This window comes from Aptenodytes patagonicus, chromosome 9 (assembly GCF_965638725.1).
Source record: "Aptenodytes patagonicus chromosome 9, bAptPat1.pri.cur, whole genome shotgun sequence".
In the NCBI taxonomy this organism is placed as follows: domain Eukaryota; kingdom Metazoa; phylum Chordata; class Aves; order Sphenisciformes; family Spheniscidae; genus Aptenodytes; species Aptenodytes patagonicus.
In genome coordinates, this window is record NC_134957.1 from 11,196,881 (window position 1) to 11,220,846 (window position 23,966).

The following is a 23,966-nucleotide window of genomic DNA, read 5'->3' on the forward strand; positions in this document are numbered from 1 at the left end:
CTCTGCCCGCACAGCGGGCTTGGCAGCTTGGACTTTGCTCTCCTGCGGTCACAGCAGAGATGGAGACGCATGAGCACCAGCCGCTGCCCTGAGGACAGCCGGGAGAGCCTGACAGTGCCCTGCTCGTGGTCCCCAGCCCCTGCTCGGCTGGCACAGTGTCCTGGCCTCAGCTAGAGGTGACACTGTGGGGCAGGGATGGGGTAGCCCTGCCAGCACCAGCGGCAGAGAGCTTGCAGCCTCCCAACTGAGGTGCTGGGAACGGGGCAATGCCAGAAGCAGCGAAGAGGGGAAAAAAAAGGTCTTTTTTTTGCATGATCACCTTCATGAGATTTCACAGGTGTGTCTCTTCTACCTCTGTTTCTCTCTGTGTAGAAACACGTCGCCTCAAGACACCCCTTGCCAACATAAGCGTCAGGCCTGGTTCACCAGGCTCTTTGCTCGCCCACCCTAGAGCCCTTCCATGCCTGCAACCACCATGTCTCCCATGCCTGGTCTTCTTCCTCTGGCTGGGGGATGATGAACGACCGTCAGAGCCGATGGGGCAGTGATCGGTGCGGCATGGCACAGGCAGCTCTGTGACCTGGCTAAGAGGCAAATGAGCCCTGGAGCCCTTGTTTGTATGTGTGTGTCTGAGCGCAATCACAAGGGCTTCCCGAAAGACAGACCAAAGTGACACTGGCAGCTTTATCTGGAGACCTTGTGCTCTGAATTCAGAGCCAAGGCAGAGAGTTGACCAATTCTACAGTTATTAGTATCGGAAACTGTCCTTGCCAGACATTTACTGGTTGTGTCTTACCCAGGCATGCTGGGCTTTTGGCAAGCATCTGAGTAAAGAGGTAAGAAGGAAGATGTTGGCTGAACCCGTCCTGGACTTGCACACCATAATTACCTCCTTCTTCCTCATGGTAACTGGACTTTCTTTGGAAAGCTCGGTGCCGGTCAGCTGGAGAGCTGAGGCTTCTCCAAGGGCTGCTCTGCAGCACTCCAGGCAGGCAGCTCAGCACGAGTGCCGGCACCGCGCCGGCAAGGCGGCAGTCACCAGCTCTGCCAGACTGCACGGCTCGTGCGCTGTTAGAAATGGTCAGGGGTATCAGCAATTTCGATGCAATTTGTAGGTCACAGTGAACATCGTGGTGGAGGGATGCACAATGTGCAGCAGAAATGGCTGGAGCGTGACAGAGCAAAACTAGTTTCAGCTGAAGCGAATTTGCCCTTTTGGCCAGCCCCAATCCTCTGCAGACACTCGGACTAATTTCCTTACTGTTCTCACACAGGGAAATGTTGTGCAAGCCACACAAGGCTGGAGCCCATCAAGAGGACGGAGGCCAGCGTAAGACCAGGGGATGCGTAGCCACGGGAAGGACGGGGTCCGTCACCCCATCACGTATTGGACAGGCGGCTCCTGAATGTCCCGGGGGACGTTGGTGGCCAAGTAAAAGTTTGGGAGGGGGACACTGGATCGAAAAGATACCTGACAGGTATCTGAGATGGCACTGCAGCCCGTGAACAGCGGTGGATTTTTCAATGTCGATTAAGGGTGAATTTTGAAAAGAACACATTCATTTTTAACTGTGACTCAAGTAGAGGGATGGGACCAGATTCTCTGCAGATGACTAAACATGACAGTACTCACATGGGCAAGGTTTTTTGCACTGCTAAGTACCTTGTACTTTCAGCTTGCGCGGTATTGGTACGTGTCCTGCTGCTGTGCAATTATACACTAGACATTGCCAGCTATTTATGGACTATGATGAGGTATTATTTTTTTCCCAAGCTCTTTGGTTTGACTCACAGTGAACAAAATCTTGACCCTGTGCAGTATTCACATCTGTGCTTTGAATTAAAAAAGCGGGCTGATAAGCAGTCTTTTTTATCACTTGGAGAGCGGAGGTCAATTTCATAACGAAGTTCCAGCAGAGTGGATTTACAACTGCTCATAAAGATACTGAAAACAACAACAAAAGGAGGAGGACACTGGCCTTTATTAGCTTCTTGCTTTGAGAAATACATTAATCAAATGAAATTCAATTTAAAAGACCAAGAGGCATATATGAAATGATTAGTCAATTGACGTGTAAATGAATTAACAGTTCAGACGTGATTAATAGCCAAATCTGTGAAAAATAGCCTGTGAATAACCCGACATACAGCCTCGTCCACTGAAAAATGACCCACTTATTCCTGGCATCTTCAATAGCTGATATTCGTCACACCGGATAACATTTTTCACGCACATAACTGAAACAAAAGCCAAATACACGCAGTGTTCCAACAAACGAGATTCTGCCTTTATTGTACTTAGAACAACAACAGGTTTTACGATTACAAAAAGAGCTGAACACCAAGCGTGAAGGTCTGCCCTGTGGCACAGCACAGGCTGAGTGCTTGCATGGGACCCAAGCATGGACTAAAACTGTCAAAAAGTGAGTATCTTCATTTCCCCTAGCATCGTGTAATTGGTTTTGTCTTTATCCTGGATGCCAGACAGGCTCCTCTTTTTGGTTATGAAAATAAATGTCCTTCAGTCCCGTACGGTGACTTCCGAGCCACGGTCGTCTCCTGGGCATCCTCCACCGCATCTCGCTGGCCGAGGCAGCGGGTGCCACTGCTCGCCAGTCTCGATGACACCGTAGCATTGTGGGTCTCTGTTTTCCTTATTCAATGTATTCGGGGCCAGATCACAGTTCCAATTAAAAAAAAAAAAAAGAGCAGTGGCAACAATCCAACTAATATGTCCTTCTCTAGAAGCAGCGTTTGGCCTCAGATGCTATTCATTTAGGCAAAACACTGCCATTTCTGAAGGGTGACTGAAAAAGACTAGTGTTGCAACCGTAATGCAATTGCAACCATAACAAAACGACGTGTGCACGCTTCAACCACATTGCACGTCTTGCAGAGGATAAAGGTTTGCAAAGCAGCAGCAAAGTCCCACCGAGACAGGGCAAAGGCTTTTTCCGTGTCACACGTAGGAAGCTGAAAGCTCAGCCCTCACCTTGGAACCACTCGCCTTGGAACCAGGCCTAGGGAAATAACCACATTATCGTACCTGACAGTCCTTCTCCCCATTCTGTAGGCTACTTGTTCTTTTCCTTTTGGTAATCCTGCCGTGTTTGCTTCATGACTTTACTCAGCTACGGTGAAACGAGCAATTGCAGAGACATTATGCTTTGTTACTTGCAAGAATATAGCTGTGGGCTGGGAGTCCTCCCCAGGCAAAAAGGCACCAGCAATGAGCTTTTTGGCTTATTACAAAGAAAATAAAATATATCAATATAGAGAACTCTCTTTATTACAGAGACATATTAACAAATAAAAACAGCATTAAATTGCCACAGAACACAAAATACCCGGCACAGAGAGCAGCTTATTATAAATTTGCTGTGGTTTTATGTGCGGTGCAGATATTTACTTTTCGAATCACAAGTGCAGGTTCCCCTGCCATTTTAAAAGGGAATGAGCAAAAGTCCCTCTGTGCTACCTGGGAGCAGGTGAGCAAGCGCAGGTGGGCGCGGGAAGGCTGCAGCCCGCGCCTTTCTCCTCCAGACCCACGCCGTCCCCCCCACGAACAGGCTGGAGCACCCTGTCTGCAGCTGGGCTGCCCGGCCGTGCCCAGAGCCGGCAGCGGGTTTCCATCCCCGCTGCCCCGAGGCAGCACACACGGTCCCAGCCCTGCGGCGCTGGTAACCGCTGCCGGTCCCCCCACCACACGGGCATCTCGCACAGCTGCCAGTTTCCAGGTGCTCTGACATTTGATAGCGGGCACCAGGACGCGACGGTGCAGAGCACGACTCGGCCAGTCGTTACGGTACAAGAAAGGATTTCTGTGCCTCTAGAAGTCTACTCTGAAACAGTTAGAAAACAGCTACGACTCTGTAATTCCAGGATTCTGCCCTAAAGTGCAAGGACACTTTGTGCAGTCAAGGAGGGCAGAAATAAAGGACACTCCGTTGTCCCCCAAGTGCAAATGCTATCCCTGTCTAACCAGAATCATCTACAAGAAAGCTGGAGAAGCAGATACTGGCACCAGACTATGCCAGTGTATGCTCCATTCATGCCATGAAAGGCTGGACCTTTGAAAACTGGGTGGTACCTAACCAGAAAAAATTATTAAATTAAAAGTTTCCATTAATATTGGCACATACTGATTCATCTCCTGAAGAGTATTTAGTTGCAATAGTGTGCAATCAGAAAAGAAACTCTCTTAGAGCATTACATTAAATAGATATCTTCAGCAATATAAAATGGGGCATGCCTTTTTTAATATATATATATATATGTATGTTTAAAATATGTTATTGAAACATCTAGGGAGAGAGATCAGTAAGTGGAGCAACAGCCGCACGTGGCAGGGAGCTGCAGAGACAGCCTGTGTTGGCAGGTGACTCTGCAAGGGAGGCCAGCTCTTCCAAGTGGCGCTGCCGGCCCCTCTGCCTGGGAGGCAGGTGACACCTTGGGTACCGCCTCGGCATCCCCACGGACCATGGCAATGACCCCCACCAGCACCGCACAGGCCAGAGCGACAAGTGTGAAACCAGCACATGGTGGTAAAGGCGGCGAGTGTCCTGCCTTCCCTCCGCAGGGCTGACTCACTGGTATTTGCCTTGCTGTGCACAGTGTGCGATGCTCTTTGCTCTGGCTTAACTCCATTTTTCCTGAAGCCAAGCACAAAGGGCCTTTTGACTTCTGTGGGAACAGTGTTCAGATGCTGCCAGGCTCTCCAGAAACATTCACACAGTGTCCCCAAGCGGAGAGCCGCTACCCTAGCTCTTACTCTTGCTAAGCGAAGCGCCCTGCTGACTGCAGACGGTGCTGGCAGGAGCCTGCTGGGCGAAGGTGGGCAAAGGTCTCCAGTCGCTGGCCCAGAATGCTGCCTGCCTGGGCATGCCACTGCACCGCGTCATCTGGCTCACTGCTGGCATTACAAAGGGTTGAGGAAGAGTTCCTCCTATGCTAACTAAAGGCAACCTCATCTCACACCCTTTCTCTCATGGAATTGTACTCTTGCGTGCAAAAATGCTGCTCCTGAGCCGACGCCAACGTGTGTGCTCCTTGTCTTCCATCTGCTGCCTTCGGCGGGAGCTGATGGTCTGAGCCGTGACCCAGGTTAAGCCAGCGCAAAAGCCCACACATCCTAGATAAACCAGAGCAGAGCCAGTGAAACCGAAGGGGGACTTGGACGTGGTCTGCTCCCCGGCTGTGCGCGTCAGCGATGCCAAGGGGGTCCCCTCTCCAGGGGCGCAGCCATCCCGAGGGAAGCCTCAGGGACACCTTCTACATGACTGTGAAGATGGTGAAATTCTCTTTCCTTTATTAAAGCAAAAGTAGACAAGAAAACGCAGAAGAAAACACAAAGTACGAAGATATACGGCAGGATCTGGACTTTGGTATTTCTTAAGCCTCTTTTTTCCCCAGTTCCTGCAGCAGCCCGTGAAAATAAACAAGGAAATAGTGTTTACTCTCCCCAGCAAAAAACGCACACAGGTGCTAGTGATCCTGGTTCCCACATCCTTCAGCCATCCCTCTAATAACATCATAAAAAGTCAACCTTTGAATAAAAAGTTGCAGAAGTTTACTTTGATGCTGAAGAGATGCAAGAACATAACCCCAATGCCCCACTCGAGTGCAGAGGGGCTCTGGGGTACTTGACAAAGGCAGCCGGTCTGCTCCCCTGCCCCGTCGGCTGGGGGGTACTCCACGTGAGCTCCTGCTCCCTGCTTAAAGCATACGCGGTTGGAGAGGCAGCGTACACGTGAGTTGCATGCATCTGGCAGATGGTACATAGGCAGTATCCCCTTCTAAACCATTTTTCATTTGCACTATGCTTCCACCAGCAAATCAGTGTATGCAAATCCCTATTAAGTTTGATTTCTTCCCAATCTCCCAGCAGAAAAGTACCCAGCAGGATACCCCCACTCTCATTAACTAATGAAAACTTTACTGACATGACCTTGTGCAAAATACAAAGCTCTCCAAAGGAGCTATTCAGATTGCTCATAAACATCCTCCTGTTGATGACAGAGAGCAGGGCATTACCAACCCAGTTATTCATTGTATTCTTCTGCTAATAGCCAGAAAATGTTCAGGAAGAGAGGAATGCACCAGCAGGATTTTTTTTACTGGTTCATTTGCACATATTAGTAGATCATATCAACGTTTAAAATGCTTGCAGCCCTCTAAAACAGGAAAAGCTATTGAGACACCGTCCTGTTGGCTGGCACTCAGGAAGGTTATCTATGGTTTCTGTTCCCACCTACATGAAGGTATTTCAGGAAGAAGAGCACGATCAGAGCCATATCTAGCAGGGGAGGAAAGCCCATTACAAATAACTGTAAAGAGAGATCCTCCCCTTCGATAGTTTGGGGTTTTTTCCCTACCCCTTCCCTTAATGAAAATCCCATAGCATGATTGAAAAGTATCAGGAAAATTAAGCGTTTGTTCTTGCTGAGAGTTTGCAAAGAACCCAAAATACCATGAGGGCATTTGCCTGAAGAGCTGACGGTGATGCTCAGCTCGTGAACGGCCCAAGCAGCAGAAGCATTAGCACTGTTTTCTGCACAACACGTGCGCAGCAATCAATTGGCCTAAACCTCATTCCCTTCACTTTCAAAGACATCTGACAAACACAAGTAGCTGGTATTATGCAGGGGGAACACAGCGCGATGTGAAGCACTTGTCTGACCAGGTTCACCTCTCCAGACTCCAGCGTCTGCTTCGTGCTTGTGGCGTCTCTGTGCCGGAGGACCACACCAGTGCTCTGGGTGGGCACAGCTCCGCCACAAGCTCCGTTCCGTGCCACAGCGGCGAAACCACCGCCCGCCAGCGAACCGCGTGCGGCAAGGCACGGACTTGCTGCTTGCCTGCGCTGGCATGAGGACCCCTTGTAGATGTCTGTGTCAGTAAAGCCAGACTGCGCCGCAGCCCCTGATGAGAAGTATTGCCCTGGCAAAAGCCTGTACGTGCCGCACTCACCGACACCCCGGCCAGGTCTGACCAGGCGGTTTTGGTGGGCTCACGGTTGTGCGGGAAGGGGGGGACTGAAATACTGTGGGGAACGCAGGCTTGGCCACTTGATGGGAAGCAGAGCCCGCTAAATAAACAAATCTGAATACGGGTGTCGGGTAGGCCTGCATTTCCTTCTGAACTTGGGGTATGAAACGGGGTCAAGCCAACACTTATGCCTGAAAAAACAACCTGCTTTTCCCAGGTGTTCCTGACTGCTGGGAGTCACCGGCAGCTGCAGACCAATCAGCCTTTGCTGTTTGCTGGTTGTGGACCGAGTACCCCCGTTAGCCAGGGCGCGTTTATCCGTCCTCACGGCGGAGCTGCAGCCCGTGCTGCGTCAGCCTGGGCGCAGGCTGTGCCACCACCATGCCAGGTGGAGCTGCCGGGGACAGGCGGTGCGCGTGGGACACCGCGCGTGGATGCTGCGCGTAGGATGGCGCGCATGGGGCAGTATCCCCCTGTGCTGCAATCAACCACTGCAATTAGCAGGAGCCGAGCGCGCCGCTCGGAAGGGCCGAAGGTCTCTTTGGCGTTTCCTTACAACCCCCTGAAGCGCCATGGCAGCACCAGCCAGTTACCACAGCCGCCTCCCAAAGGACAGGAGTAACAGCAGGGGTCCCGTGGCCTCGCAGGTCCCGCAGATCCCGGCCCCGCTGCTTTGCTCCTGGGATGCTCGTCTGCTGTCCCCAAGAATAGTTGGGACAAATGGAAAATAAGTAGCATAGCTGGAAACCCAGGGTCTGCGGAGACCCAGCGGGAGCAGAGCTGGTGAGGGGCTGGGCAGGGGGCTTCGGGTGCCCGTGGGAGGAGGGGAGAGTGTGAGGTCTGAGGACGTCAGGCACTTGTGGAGGTGGGTACGGCTGTGTTGGAGGAGCAGCAGCTGTCGAGGATGGGAATGTGACTGCTGAGTGCCTGGGTGTCTGCGGGGCAGACCGAGATCCAGCTTTACTGGCCGTAGGAAAAACATCCCAGGTGGAAAAGAGTAGCTATCCGCCATCTTTGGGGATTTCCGAAGGTCATCTTCCTCTCCAGCCCTTTTGCTGACAACCCCGTAATGCTCCATCAACTAATATTAATGCTCATCCGCGCTGCTGCGCAGGCAGGGCTGCGGGGCCGCAGATGGCAGCGGCGTGCTGTCTGGAGCAGACCCCACAACGGCTGCACGGCAGCTTTCTGACCCAGCAAGCAGGTCCTGTAAATTCATCAGGCTGCAAATTCATCTCATCTCCCCAGCTCTTCTGTTTCTCTACTGCAATATTTTAACTCACCTGCTTCCCAGCACCATAATGCAAATAAAAAGTCCCGAAGGAGGCCAGTAAAGTAACCCACACCCAAACTTATAGGTTCAACCTGCTTCTTGTCTTGTTCTGTTTTTAAAAAAAACCCAAACCCAACAACTGCTGGCATTTCTCCCTATCTCCCATGGCCCTGGGTGACTAAAAGTCACTGTGGAAAACACACAAACGAGAGAGTGTAGACATGGTGCCGCTGCCACCATGCCACAGTCCCCTGTCCCAGCACAGCGAGCCAGCCAAATCCAGGCAGAAGCCGTGGCAGGTAGTTCAGTTCAGAGGTACCTCAGGAAAAATAGAAATCTCAGGAATCCCAGCAGGTAGTCGTTTGTTACTGTCCATCTTCTTGGCACACCACCTCTGTAGAGGGGATTCCACAAGGCACTGCAGTACAGTAGTGCAGAAGTAACAGGCAGGAGATGGCTGAAATGGGGGTGGCAGAATTGGGAGGTCCCTCCGGAAGATCACTGTGCGTGGAAGTAGATGGGCTTGACTTTTCCAGACAGGATCTTGGGAACCTGCACAGAGATGATCTCGGCCATCATTTCAGGGTAATCCACGCTCACCATATGTGCCTTAATTAAAAGGTCAAATGTAAACTGATGCAGATCCTTGGCAATCTGGGAAAGGAAGAAAGTTTGTTAAGCGAGAAGTCCCTGGTCAGCAAATTCTCTGAGAAGCTGCCGAGCAGACATTAGCAGGCACAGCAGGTCAGGGCTGGACCTTGCTGCAGAGGGACCTGCTTTGCTCACTGGCCATCACCGCCCTGCTAGCAGTTATCAGCTGGCAGGTATGCATCCCGGGGATGAGCGAGGGAACTAGCCAGCCTGGGAGCATGTCGCGTATTTTGCCATGGCCCTTCACACTCAGACATTACTGAGTCCCACAAAAACGGGGATGTATAAAAATGGCACTTTCTTACTCCTACAGAAACTTGTCTTACTGTGCGCAGATGCTGCTGACTTCACTTATTAAAAATTACTTTTCGCTTGTAGACATATAACTGTATGGGCATGGAGCTGAGCCCCAGGAAAGAGGAAAGGTCTAGCTCACATTCACCAGTACAACTTTAAGTCACAAATAGAGAATTTGTTTTCACTGCTGTAATCAGAAAAGATTCAGTGGGGGTGCTGAGATTTTGAGCTGTTCTGCTAGGCTGACGATGGAAAAGTATCGTCTACGAAGAGCTTTTCATTGCTAAAAAAGGAAGCTCATAAACCCAAGCACAAGAGTGGTTATTGCAGGGGATGACAGACACAGATGACTTTCACTCCCTCAGTAGTTAGTGGCTGCCTTTTCTCTGTCGCTTAAGCTGGGAGCATACTGCAATACTGTCCCTGCAAAGGTGTGCCAAGAGTTAAAAAAATAAACCACAAAGAATCACAGAATCATCGAACAGCCCAGGCTGGAAGGGACCTCGAAAGATCACCTGGTCCAACCTTCCTTGGGAAAGGGAGCCTGGATGAGGCCATCTAGCGCCCTGTCCAATTGCATCTTTAAAACCTCCAGTGATGGGACTACCACGACCCTGGGGAGGTTGTTCCAGTGAATGATCGTTCTCACTGTAAAAAGTTTCTTTCTTATACCATGTCTTATGTGTATAGATAGACATTTCACTGTCCTCTCTTACAGGATGCACCGAGTCCAGGACCTTGGTGAGCTGGTAAAATCGCCGAGAGCAGGAGGTAGGGTTCTTCCTCTTGCAAGCGATGATACGGTCAAGTTCCTTAATGTAATTCATTCGAAGTTCATCAAAGAGCTTCTGATTCTTCAGGCCATCCACTGGAACTGGATGGAACATGAGAAGGAAACAGTGAGAGTTGCCCAGTGAGTGGAGAGAATAAAAGAGCAAGAGGAAGGCTGAAGAAGTGGTCAGTGCAGACCTAACAAGACAGATCTGCCCACCAGCCCTGCTTCCGCTATGGCCCTCGCTCTGATCAGCTTGTTGGACTACTGCTAACCCCAGGACCCTTGTTCAGCACTCATTATAAAAGAGAGGCAATGTAGCAAACTATTAGTTTGTTTGTGCTATTTTCGTGCTCAGCAGCTGGCTCTCAGAGGTCCCCATGATGACAGCAGTTAGGCTGAGGAGCAACCTCTTGCAGGAGCTGCACGGGAGAATGCTGCAATGTGCAGAGATGGGATGGGCTAGCTGCAGGGGGGCTGGGTGGTGGCACCCTTATGCTTGGCAGCTTGTTGTCTCTGAGCAGCTCAAACTGAAGCAGAGAGGAGAACATCCACAGCCACCCCTCGGGAAGTACGAGTACATGCACGCGCACAGGGAAAGCACCAGGTACCTCTGGGGCGATACAGCGTGTAGCAACCGGAGATCTGTTGAGGAAAGGATGTGAGTACTTACTAATACTGAAGAACAGTAGAGCCTTCATACAGAGAAACTCCTGGGGTGTGATCTGAAGCCACCCGAACTCCTGAGAGAGGTGCCGCATCCTGACACATTGGCTGTACATTCTGGATTTGTGCATCCGGTACCTGGCAGGGCAAGATGCGCAACGCGTGGCAAGGAGATCAAAGCGTTGCCTGTGTGATGTGTGGGGGAGGACACACTCTGCCCGACCCAGCAATCCCAGCCTCGCCTGGCACATCCCCGCTGCCAAGAACCTGAGCTCTGCCTCGGGGGATGCTGGCAGCAACAGGCCTGCACGCAGGAGAGGAACGTTTTCCAAAATGCCCCTGTGTAATCCTCTTCATCTGGAAACAGATGACTACCTGGGATCTATGGGGTTGGTTTGACCCTCTGCCTTCCTGAAAAACGACTGCAACGATTCACCAAATGTGGCCATCCGCAAGGGATGCGAAGCTGAGCTCGGAGCTCTCAGAGAGGTGTGGTTTTGCTTACTGCTGTGCTTAGTTACTGTTTTTGAGCCCTTATACCTTACTGTCAACAAACCCTCCCCAACTCCAAGCTGATGGTACATCAGAGAGAACCCATCAGGAACTTACAATATACGTCTGTTTCTGTTTCTGCTCACTCCAGCTGACCAACCAAGCTGAAAACAGGAACTCGAATCCCTTAGAAAAAAGGCAGGTCTGTATGGACCGGCCCTTCACACCCAGCACCAGCACTCGCTGCTGCCCTGATGGAAGTCGAACCCAAGGCAAGGTTGAGGGGAAGGGAAGAAGGACCAGGAGAGACACTGCAACTCTCCTTATTGCTCCTGGAGATCACTGCAGAGCAATTAGAGGGGAAAAGCAGGGCCCTCCTATGCTCTGTTGATCAGCTCTGAAAGCACGATTACTCAAGCTGTACATTTCATAAGTGGACGGGAAAGCAAATTCCTTGTCTTGTTCTCATTTCTCACCTAGTCTGACCCAGACAAAGCAAAATATTAGGTGGTTGTTTTTTCGCACTTACTCATTGAAGACCAAATCTGGAGCGAAGTAAAGCATCCTGGAATTGACATTGGTGAAAGATCTCCAACCCATAGCAAAAACCATAAGGCCCATCCAAGAGTACTGGATTATTGACATCTGGTCATCCACATGCAGGTTGCGAAATCCTATTAAAACATGAGAGAGGGATGTTACAAATTAATATTGGCTTCCTGCAGTTACCAGGACTGTTTTTGTGCAGACTCCAGCTCTCCTGCAGTGCTACTCTTAGGACAAGGTGGTCCACAGCCTAACCCCAGCTCGTCCCAGGACACACACGGACAGCCGGGTGACACAACCGCAGTGTCAGCAGCAAGGTGCTCACACCCCGATGGGCAATCAGAAACAGCCAAAGCACAAAACCGCAACTGGAAGGGAAGAAAGGGGATCCCCAGGCACAAGGAGGGGATAAAGAAAAACACAAGCAGCAAAGTGTTTTAAAGGAAGGCAGCGGCAAGTCGTAATAAATGACATCTTCCCCCTAAGAGTCTCAGAGAACTTCACAAATTGTATCTGAAGGCTTTGCAAGACCCAGTGAGGTGAACAAGCCTCATTCTGCAACAGACTGGACAAAAAAGATATAGCAGGATGGGATTTAGTGACTTCCCAAAGTCCCGCAGGATAATATGTCCAGATACAGGTGCTGAGCAGGTCCAGCTCCCCCAGCACCAGGCTCGCCCTGCCATAGCCCTCATTTCTGGCACTAATTACACCCCCAGACCAACTGACTCTTACTGTGCCATGTGCTCTGCAGTCATGGCGTAACCCCCAAAGCCTCCGCTCCAAAACGTTCACAATTACCATGTGAGACAGTATGTCAAAAGTAAGTGAAACAAACAGCCGATGAGGATTTGTTTGCTTTGCTCTGCTAACAGAAATAAATCAGCTGAAGGGGAGCAGGAGCCCCAGCAGCAATACAATTAACCATATCACATTCTCCAGGCACTGAGGCAGAAACAAGCCCTCATTAATCAATTACCTCCTTTGGTGCAATTCTGGCACTCAAGGAAATAAGCGGAAAAACTTCCATTATTTTCAACCCATTAGGACTTCACAAAATTTAAGTAAATGGATTTCAATGTATAATGCTCAGAGCCAGCAAGTAACCCCGAGGCCTCATCACACGGTTAACAGACTGCTTCGGTTTCTCTGTCAAATACACAATGCATTTATCTAACGACTACGAAAATGAATATGAAAACCTCTGCCGAATCGCAAGCTAAAGAAAAATATCAATTAAATTCAAATTACTGTTCCCAGATGGTGGTTCACAGTCAAATCCCAGGCATGTTTACAACACGCACAAACATCACCTCCAACACTGTACTTTTTTCCAGATACTTGTAAGTAGTCAAATGTAATCTGGTTTCAAGAAAATCGTATGTTATTTCAATCAAATATTAAAGCAATTCTAACACCACCAGTGTATAATTATAATCCATTGAGCATTCCCAAGCATCTGTCTTTTGCTTGGGAAGCTGCCAACTGCAAATGAGCACAAGTCATGCTTTATTGCTGGCTTAACTTGCTTTACGTTTGAACACTTTCCTTTCAGCTTTCATGTCACCGGATTAAAAAACTGAAGCTTGCGTGCAAGTAGTGTCCTACCAAACCTGAACAGGTGACTTCCACCCGGAGGGCTCTCAGCTACCAGCTGAACATGAACGTCCTGGCAGCCAGAGTGAAACTCCTTAACAGCACACGAGTACAGACAAGGCATCTGGGCAACTCAAGGACTTCATAAAATCAGTCATAGTCATCTCTAGGACATGTCTAAGTTAGATTTTCATATCTAATTACAGTACTGCATGCTATAAAAAAAATCTTTCTATTTATCCAGTAAATTTGCTCAGAGATGAATTCACTGCCTAGTAAAACCTAAGCCATTCACAGTGACTGCTTCCTTGAATTTCCTCCTGCTCCATACTTGCCACTGCTCTTTTTCCTTGCCTAGACTTTCTGAAAAGATTGGAAAAACTTGAATTACTTGAAGAGGAGCCATGCTGCTGGTCCCTGCAGTTGAGACTTTGCGGTGAGTAGGCAGCGAGATGGTGCAGGGAACGCTCCCACACTGGCACCGAGTGATGACGATGAACATTTCGTAGGTCTGCTACACACTCACCCCCCCTCCAAATCCCCAAGGTTGGGGTTTTTCCCCTTTTTAAATTCCTCACTGAAGGAAGAATGCATCTTGTCCTCTGAGGGAATTAGCAGACAACGTTCTATTAAAAAACAGAGCGAACGCGGAAGAGCAGATCAAACTGAAGACTGACAGTCAGAACTCCCTCCGTAGTTTGAAGGAAGCTCTGAAGAAGGCTCAGCGCAGCCCTCCCGACAGGACGGCGAGGACACACACCCCAGCGTGCTCGGGCGAAGGAGTTCCCCGGGAAAGATGCTCTTAACCACACAGACAAGAAAATCCTGCGAATACGAACATATTTATGACGGCAGATCCTCTGTCTTCAAAAGAGATGCAAGAACTTGCCTATGAGAAGTTGGGCCCAAGAGGTGCTATAGGGCCAGAAATGAACGGCAAGCCAAGGCATGACGGAGAGGATGAGGTGGGGGCAAATCGGAGGTCTCTCACGTTTGGTTTCCCTTCTGCCTATATTCTGGGAGCCAGGCCCATAAATCCTACCACCAAAGAGGAAACCTGTACTCTGTGAGTTGGAGGCAGAAAACATACCTGTGAACAGCGAACTCTGTGAAATTTAACCCTAATTCACACAAATGACCCATCCCCCTTTTGCTGGGTTCAGCATCAACAGGACGAAGCCATTGGAAACACCAACATCTACGGCAGAACCTCCTCATCCCGCTCGCCCCGTCGTGATGCTGCAAGCGCTGCCTGTGCCCGTGCAAACCAGCGCCAAAGCCGCCTCTGCAGGCGGCAGCTCTCATCTGGGACTGGCTTTCCCTTAACCGCCAAGTATCAGCTTTTCAACCTATCTGGGGAAAGTGTTTGTTGCTCCTAATCTTTGCTATGAGAAGGATTTTGGTGCACTTGTTCATTACTTTGTAATTATGTTCACTAAAAAAAAAATATTTGCGGAAGCTTTATCAGTGTTTAAGGAAAGGTATTTGAACACAACAGTTTTGTTGTTACAGGACTTAAAGTTTGCTTTCTGCTTGTCCACAAAAACAAGTTCTAGAAACACAGTGGCTGACTTTTCTAAAAGGAATCACTGCTGCCATTCTGAGCTGAAATGCCTTGAAACAAAACTGATTTTCAGAAACCAGATACCTATCATTTCTTGGAAACCACCCCCCCTCCAGGCATCTTAGATGGTGTATGGCCAAAATCACTGTAAAAGAAAATAAATACAAACTTAATGCCACAATATATTGTTAATTTTTTAGTATTGGCATATTTTGAAGAGACCCAAATGAAGATACCTTCTACAGAAAGAAATCATAGCAAAAGTAAAATTAAATTTACTGATGACTTGAAAAAGATCAATGCATAACCTTTTTCGTGTGAATAATCGTAAAGCAGCATAGTTTGGAAATAAATTCTTTACATTCTCTCTTGATGCGCTGCTGTGCCAGAATGATATCTTCCTAAGAGATCAGTAGCTGAACACCTCAGATGTTACCATAAATAACATTTCTAATATAGACAAATACTCATTTTGTATCTGGAAATTTTACTGCCCAGAGAATGGAAAAAGATGCACAATTAATTGTATACTTAAAGGGCGAGTTAGATATGTGGTAGGCAGTATATCTGAAACAGAAAAGCAAGCGAGCAAGCAATGGCCTGGCACACCCATAAAGCTCTAACTAATGGCAAGTACACAGAGACTCTTTTTGCAATAGCTCTAATAAATAGGTCCATCTCCCATGATAGCCGGTGGAGTATTTCACCTCATCACATGTGCAGGGTTGCTAAAAACGCAAAGGGTGTTCATCTGCCTCACTGGCAGCAGAGCCGCAGCCTGCCCGTGCCCTTCCGCTGCTCTGCTGCGAAGCAGCCCTTCCCCATACGCTCACAGTCCAGTTATTTTTTGTAGACTGATTTCTTAACAGCTTCGGGAATGAACTGAAGACTTTTCATTTGCTGCCAGTTAAAATGATCTTTAAACTAACGTGTTTGAGTGCTGATCTAAATTAACTGTAACACCTTTACTGAATTTATGTATATGGAAAAGGGAAAATACATACTCCTTCCACTTACCTTGAAGTGGACAGATTTTATGGATTTAATCAGCTTTTTTAATCCTGTGTTTCAGCAGCTTTCTTGGCAAGCTGTGGTTATTTAATTTTTCCTTTCCAGGGAAATCACAGTTTGATTCTACGTTCTCCTATACAGAATTTCAATTGCATAGGGTCCAAAGGGCCATACGTTACATTTTCTCCACTAGACAGAGGCTGATATTGCTACTGCAGGCAAGCAAGATTCAGAAATGCTCCTACCTGATGCAGTCTTGTTTCTAGGATATCACTGAAACCTCGCTGGAAGAAGTGCAGGAACACCTTGCTGCATATTAATCACTCTTGGTATACAGGTGATGTTCAATGCAGGATGCAAGGTTAATAATCACCTATTAACCAATACTAATCTATTGCCAGTATTATCAGGCTGAGGCTACCTCTATCACAGGTGCAAGTTCCCCCTCCTCCCACCAGCAGCAGTCATTGGAAAGTAACACCTTTGCCCCTTTACATTGATATATATCTTAACTGACACGCGGGGCTGCTTATGCTTAGTTAAGCCATCGCTTGTGCCAGATGTGCTTCGTTAATGGGGAAAGGGGAAGAGGGGATAACATTCCACCCTTACTGCGGACCCACTGAGGACCACGCAGCACTTGCAGCAGCCAGCTGACGCCTGCTGCTGGGCTGCCTTGCGGGGCAGGGAACAGAGCGAGGTTTGCCTGCTCAGCACCAGAAACAGCCGCTGAGATGCGCTGCTTTGGCTGTCGGCCTCGGGCACTGTTCCTCCTCACGGCCAAGGCAGGCTGTGCCGTGGCACTGCAGCGGCCGGTCAAGCCCTCTGGTCTGCTCCCATCGCACCTCGCCAGCAACGGTGTTCATTAAGCAGCCTCCGGTCTCCCAACAGACTGTGTGAAGATCTTTCTGTTTTGATAAAAACAACTACATCCCGCTGTTTTAAATTGCTTGGGTTTTGTTTCCATCACTTCTCTCCCTGCATGCATTTGCCCGCATCGCCCCTCTCCTGAGCCCACCGAGCATCAGGCTGCCTAGCCAACCTGCAGACCCGGGAACTGAAAACACTTCTGGCTTTATTAACCAAAATATCACTTAAATAAATTATAGATAGCAAACTACCTCTGGCTACGGAGTAGGATTCTGCAAGTTTACCCAAAAAGTGAGGCGGCCGCAGTGTGCGCAGGGAAGGGCAGCGCCTGGGCACAGCCGCCCGCTCCTGCAGCCGGCCCGGCGCTGTGCGCCTGGTCCTCGCCCGGCTCCCGGGGGAGCACCAGCGCCAGAGCAGGCAGAACCCAGCAGTGGATGAGATCCACCTCGCAGCGGCAGCTGAACTGTTGTTTATTCCTTCCCTGGAAAATATCAGGAGAATGACTAAGTGGCGAATTTGTGGTTATTACTGTTGAACCCTGGCGCTGGCACATGTCAGGGAACTGCTGAGAGAAAGCTGGGGAAAACAAACCGGCTTTGCCTCTCGCTGCAGAACAGTGATGCTAACGGTCAGGCCAGCGCCAGCTCCGCGGCCGGTGGGATGGGGAGGGCAGCCAGGCAGCACCCCACCACAGCGCGCCCACGCAGGAGCGCTGGGCTCCGTAAGGGATCCCCTGACCTGCGGAAGGGGTTGCGGTTATACTGTAACTGCCCAGAGAGCGGTGACTGCTCAGACATAAGAAGATTAGAATTAATTTTGTCCAGATGCCGTCGCTGGCAGAGCAGGCGCGGGAGCTGGCCCCGGGAGGCAGCGGTGCAGCAGCTGGCACTGCCGCGCGGCCATGCACCACTGCAGGTGCAGTACAGGAGAGTAAAAGCCTTTGATAAGGGGGTGGTTACGATGAAAAATGTTTTTCAATGCACTCTCCCTTTCCATTAGCACTACCGCAGTTTTACAACCTCAGCCCCCGGATTGCCAGTCCGGTTTGGTGGTGTCTCCGTGTACTTTTCTGAAGAAATCTTGATGTATGATGTAGATAAGCCGGAAGAGAAAGCATGATTTGTCCCTGGTTTCACAAGCTAGGTGAACCTTTTCTGACTCAAGAATACAAGAAATAGAATGGGCTATTCTTCACTTAATCATATTCAGACTAACACCCCTCCTGGACCACCGGTCAAGCTACTTCCAGGGGGACTGCTGAATTTCTGACGTCTGACTGCAGTCAAACGTCTGACTGCAGTTCATCACCAGGTTTTGGCACGTAGTGGCAAACTTATTTTGCCTCAGTTTCCTCCTTTGGTCATATCACCCCACACATGAAGAGCAGGATCCCTGTCTTCTGTGGCATTTCCTGAGGAACAGGGCCAGGGTGAGGAAGGCAGCTTGGTATCGTCCCCACGCCCCAGTCTCAGGGATGCTGGAAGGTGAACCAGATCCCACTGCACCCAGAGTGATCTCAGTCTTCTGTAATTTCACTCATTCCGCTGGCAGGATTACAACATGCAACGGGCAGCGTGTTAGACTGGTAACACGCAATGCTCAGAACCAAGGAGTGTATTCAGCGAAACACATATATCACCAGGATGTTTTAATTTACAGCACCTGATAACTATCACCATTTGGAAACTTCCCGACCCTAATGCACTCCCGTATCACGACTCTGAATGCATCATAAATATATTCCAGCAGCCTGTCACACAAGAGCAACCTGACTGCCAGGAAGAAGCCCCTTGGGATTTTGTATCTCTCTTTTGCTATTTTACAATTAATTGTCTTGTGAAATACAAAAATGGCGAGGAAGGATTTCTCCCATCTCTCAAGCCTCAGCTACTTTCAGCCCAGTCTCCCCCATCTCACTTTCACATCATGAAGTGGCACACTTCTGATTCACCTGGGGAATTTACCCTTTTCACCACTTCATGCAGGTTACGGGATGGGGCTATTACTTGTTTAGAGAAGACTTCTGCAGGTCTGGCGGACACAGCCCTGGAAGTGGAGCAAAACCCCTGCACGGAGAGCGGGAAGAGAGCAAGACCCTGAACCCCTGACCAGCAACAGCCCTTCCCACGCAGGGAAGCAGACGCATGCCTACACAATACTCGGTGCCGGGGGTTATCAGTGGGGACAGACCCAAAAGCCCAAGTTTCTACATACTTTGTCACCCCTTAGTCACCTCTCCCATTAACCAGCCACCCAAAGGAGACAAACCTGCTGCTGCCGCAGCCTGCTTTATGGAGATATTACACAGCCAGGCACCTTGTGAAGACGCTCCCCCAAGGAACTGTGTGATGGTGGGACATGGGCTGCAGACCACCTCCTTCGAAACCCACTCCAGGTGATGCAAGCAGGGGGCTTTAGGAACGTGCCAGGGAAGGGACGGGATTTGTTAGTTTTCTTCCTCACCTGGCAAGGCCTTTGCCCATTTGACCACGTAGACCAGCTGCCTCTCCCCGAGCTCATTCAGGCTGGTCAGCAGGTTGGAGAAGGAGTCCGGCTGGCTGTTGTCATGGCCGGCACACACCACGCCAGGCTCAATGGCCTCCAGGACGTTGAGGAAGATGGGCTGGCATTCATACCCATCAATGCGCGTCATCACCATCTTGGGAGCTTGCTCCTCTGTGGGGCTGCATGAGCTGGCTGTCTCCGCGTCATCTGGTGTCTTCAGGTTACCCAGCTTCTTCAGCTTGCGGGCTGTGGAAATGACACATTTTAGTGTGATGCTTAAAAATAAAAAAACCCCTTGAGGTTTCTTGGCCTCCAGCTCCATCACTTGTATTTACGAGGAAAGGGAAACTGACGGCCAGCAGCAGCTACTCCTTCAGTGCACGCCACCCAAAGAGTGCCCCGGCATCGCAGACCTCACCTAAGGACAAAAGGGAGCACACACTGCACAAGGAAATCCATTTGCTCGTTAATCCTATATGGAAAAGAACAAGCATGATTTACATCCTCAGCCGTGACCTGCCTCACATTAACTCCCACTTAGAAACGGAGAGGAAGAACTGGGGAAAAGAGGGAAGAGGTGACTCGATTCAAACTACTACTCACGTGCAATTAAAAAGGGAAGCAACACAAGCAAATAAACTCAGTAAATGGACGTGTTCCAGGGAAAAAAGCCATTGCACTCAGATGCTCAAGTGGGACTGTTCCATCCCAGGCCAGAGTGGAAGCGGGCTGCAACTGACAGAAAAGCCTTCTCCCTGCCCGGGGCTCCTGCAACCCCTGCTGCCCTACAGCCAAGCTCTCCCAGCTGGGTCACTGCTCTACAAATATATTATGGAAAATACATTTCAAAAGCTAGCAGGTGGTCCCATGGCTGTTTCCCTGGAGTCTCCCCAGCTAGCCCACCAACGAGGAGAAGACTCGAGCAGGGGTGGCCTTGGTCTGCCGGCCAGCTTGAAGAGGAACGTCAGCAGAGTGGGCTTGTGGGGTTGGGACTGCAGGCAGCCAACGACTGTGCCCATGTCACCGTGATGAAGTGTCTCTCCTGTGCACCCGGCTGTTAATTAGAGATGCCAGTCTGCTAGCAAGATACACCAGGAGCTTCAGATGCGTGACTTCAGAATTCTTGGAGTGTCAGTGTTCACCTAATTTATTATCTACATGACAGTGCTCAGCACAACATGGGTTAGCAGCCTACTGCAGATAGGAACAGCTTTCACCCCTTACCGACTCCAAAAACCCTAATTAATTAGAGAAAAAAAGCCGATGGCTTAATTCAAGCAAAGAATGTAACATCAAACCAATTGTCCTTGGGGTTTTGGCTCCTTCATTACATTATACTTATCTCAAATTTCCTTTCAGCTGTAATCAGAAAAACAAGCAGCGAAACATAAAAATGTCGAGTTAAAGTGCAGCTTTGTAAATCAATTCAAAACATTGATCTTTAAGTAATGTACTTTCGATGATCTACTGTAAGAGCAATTAAGACCGGCTGCTCTGTAAAAAAGGAGGAGAAAAGAGTAATAAAAATAAGAGAGCAACAGGAAAACAGGGCTGCAGTGCAGCGTGACATGCTTCAGCCATCGTCTGCTCGGGTGGCAGGCCAGCCAGAGCATCGAGCCTCCCCTCTCCCACCCCTCCAGAAGTCGCAGGCAGCACAGGCAGCACCAGGGTCCGGCAGGCTCCCGATGCTCTCCTCTCTAACCTCCGGAGAGCCGATCCCCCGGGACAGGTAAGGCACCGCTCTCCCTGGAAGCTGCACTCGGGTTTTGTTCTCGACAAGCAGCACGGAAGGAGAGGAGCGCAGAACGCTGATCCCATGTTTCCAAACAACCTTGCGTTAATTCGGGAAGGAGGCACCAGGGCTGACTCCACCTGAGGCAGAAACCATGTCTCATGGTCGTGCTTGGCACTGGACCTTTAGAGACAGGAATGCTGCTAGGAAAGAAAAGCTCCCAGGCTTAAAAGAAGAAATAGAAAACAAACTGTATCTTCCAAAGATGAATAATCAGTGCCCATCGGGTCGTGTGCGTAACTGGAGCCCAACCCACACCATACAAAATACACACATAGTTTGGTTTGAATGTTAAATTTCTTTTCTTAAAATTGAATTATCTAGTACTAAAAGATATTGAGTGAAGTGAGAAGAGAGCAAGCAACCAACTATGCTGGCTCTGAGACTGCAGCCGTAAACCAAACCCCTCCGTGTTGGAGAGCAGTGAAGGTGGATGGTAACTGCTCTTATCAGAGGAGCCCTACGTCTGTGCTTTCCAGGAGCAGTTGTTCCACAGATCACTGAAATACTGATGTTACTAGATGGAGAAAAGCTTCAGAGGTAAAGAGTAGCTTATATTCAGTCACCTGTGCAAAAGCCCTTTTTGGTGGTAGCTCCTACTCAGCAGCTACTGGGAACAAATAAAAAAACAGAAATTGAAGACATCCGTTGTACTTCTGTTCTGGGATGAGCTAAGCTAGGCAGAAGTCTACACCGTACTTCCCCAAACCAAGGTGGGACGAACCCCAGCACGTGTGACTGAAAACAGGCAGTTTACGGGCTCGGCTGTTAGTCGGGACAACAACGCTCAGGAAGCCTCGAAAAGCAGCTGCGGGCACAGCACCGCCCCTGCGTCACACCCACAGCGCATCTGCAGTCCGGCCTGGGGTTAACTGAGAAAATATCGTACGTATTCGAAAAAAAGCTTAGAGGACATAATTATACGGTATCACGATAAAATATTCACCGTGCAAGAATCCCTAAGGAGCACACAATAGAGCGATTATAGAAGCGACACACATTTTAAGTGACTTAACCCGCCCACCCTCCCGCCAGGCGTTTCTGAAGCTGGTGAAGGAGCACTCCGGCTCCAGCACGGATTTTTGACGAGTGCTGAGACTCGGGGAAGTTCTGGGGACCTAGAATAAAACGGCTTTTGCACTAGCAATGACGGAGAAATCCTGCCAGCCCCAGGCACCGCACACTGATTTCAGCTGCAGGCAAAATGACAGAGAAGCTGAAACAGGACTTGACTTATATCGTGTTCTTTAAATTTTTTAGTAACATCAGCGTGCGGCTTGTCAAAACCAGATCCTGTCAAGCTATCTATCTTTTCTGGCACGATAATTTTAGTTGATAATTATAATAGTACTGGTATAGCAGACACGTTTAAGAGATCTGAGTCAGTCCGGCCCACATGAACTAAAAAACTCAAAAGATATAAAATCACACGGTACCACTGAATGATTTTAAATCCCTCAGGTGATACATCTCAAAAGTAATTATAAATGTTGAAACAACATCAGACAGGTTTGTTTCTTATGATGGCTGTTCATGACCCTTTGCTAGCAAATGCCTACTTTCATTCCAAAAAGAAAATGAACCGTTGCTACTAAAGTCTACTAAAATCTGTATGACAATGCAAAGATGGGAAAACAGTAACGAACATTAAGGACTGATAACTGAACAGATTGATTAAGGTCTGCAGATAAGTTCAGTCTATTAAAGCAAACTAAATTTCACTGTAAGTAGATATATCGAGCAACTGAAAAAGTGAGCCCTATGCAATGAATGTCGAGCTCCATCCTCGGCAGCCTGAACTCGCACCAAAGCTGACAGACAAACACAGAGGCCCGAGCTGGCAGGATGGTTCAGTGGACACGGGACTAGCAGGATCCCATGCCACGTGAAGGAGGAAAACGCTGGCCTGGAGAGCCTCTTACCACCGCCTTTAAGCACTGATGCTGCTGACACTGGGAAACTGTGATTAGACGTTCACCGTACGAGGGAGGTGTTTGCAAACTTGCAGAAGCTGTAAGAACAGTAAAGACTAGGCAATGCACCTTGGAGAAAGGAAGTAAACAATTTTACCTAGGTGGCTATGCAGAAGGCTAAAGGGTTATTAAGTCACAGCCAACAAATACTCACAGCAGGGACAGAAATTCAGTAGAAGTAGTTTTTTCAATCTAGCAAGCAAAGACGTAATAAAGATCCAGTTGCTGGAAATCAAGGACAGGCAAGATGAAAAATAAGGTACGTCTATCACAACACCGAACGCAATTAACTACTGCAACTGCGTGGCAAAAAATGTGTTAGATTCTCCACTGCTGGAAATGCTTACATTGATATCAAATGTTTTTATAAGACATGAGCTCTACTTTAACCACAGTAACTGGACCTGAATTAGGACTAAATACAGGTATGACTCATGCCTTGGGCTTTTACAGGCTATCAGCAGTTATTACAGTAGTTTTCTAGCCCTACCATCAGTGAAATGAATTTTACGTGTTTGGGAGGTTTTGCCCCAAGACAGGACCGACACGGGGCGCAGTCGCGAGGCTGAAGGTGCAGAGGAAACGTCCCGCAGGGCAGGCGGGCTGCCAGCTCCGGCCGAGGGCAGAGGCGCTTGGTTCTCACAATGGGAACAGCCTTCAGGGCCTCGCACGCCAAGATTAAAATGCACTGGCAGCAAACGAACAGGAAGCGCCTCAAATCGGGAGCTCCGCAGTTCAGCAGGAGTTGCGCTGGCCGAGTGACGTGCGGGCTGCAGACTGGAGCAGGACGGAGGGGTCCGGACGCCCGTGTGTGCACGGGGGCTGGCAGGATCCGTGCAGCCGTGCGTGCAGCGACACACTTCTCATGCAGGGGGGCTGGCAGGATCCATGCAGCCGTGCAGGCACCAGCGCTCGCAGTAGGAATTGGTGCTGTGGGAGACGCAGGACAGTGCACCACCCAAACCGAGTAC

At 49.3% G+C, this 23,966-nt stretch overlaps 1 protein-coding gene across 1 annotated transcript in view; it reads right to left on the minus strand.

The window, feature by feature from the left end:
• Nucleotides 1–1,963: 1,963 nt before the first annotated feature.
• AR (androgen receptor) overlaps nt 1,964–23,966 on the minus strand; it is a 66,969-nt gene continuing 44,966 nt past the window's right edge. Inside the window, exons 4-8 of the mRNA XM_076347114.1 lie at nt 19,189–19,476; nt 11,668–11,812; nt 10,654–10,784; nt 9,925–10,082; nt 1,964–8,914 (exon numbers count right to left, since the gene is read on the minus strand). Of these exons, the coding sequence (XP_076203229.1) occupies nt 8,759–8,914; nt 9,925–10,082; nt 10,654–10,784; nt 11,668–11,812; nt 19,189–19,476 (878 nt within the window). The 3' untranslated portion in view covers nt 1,964–8,758. The remainder of the gene's footprint in view (nt 8,915–9,924; nt 10,083–10,653; nt 10,785–11,667; nt 11,813–19,188; nt 19,477–23,966) is intronic.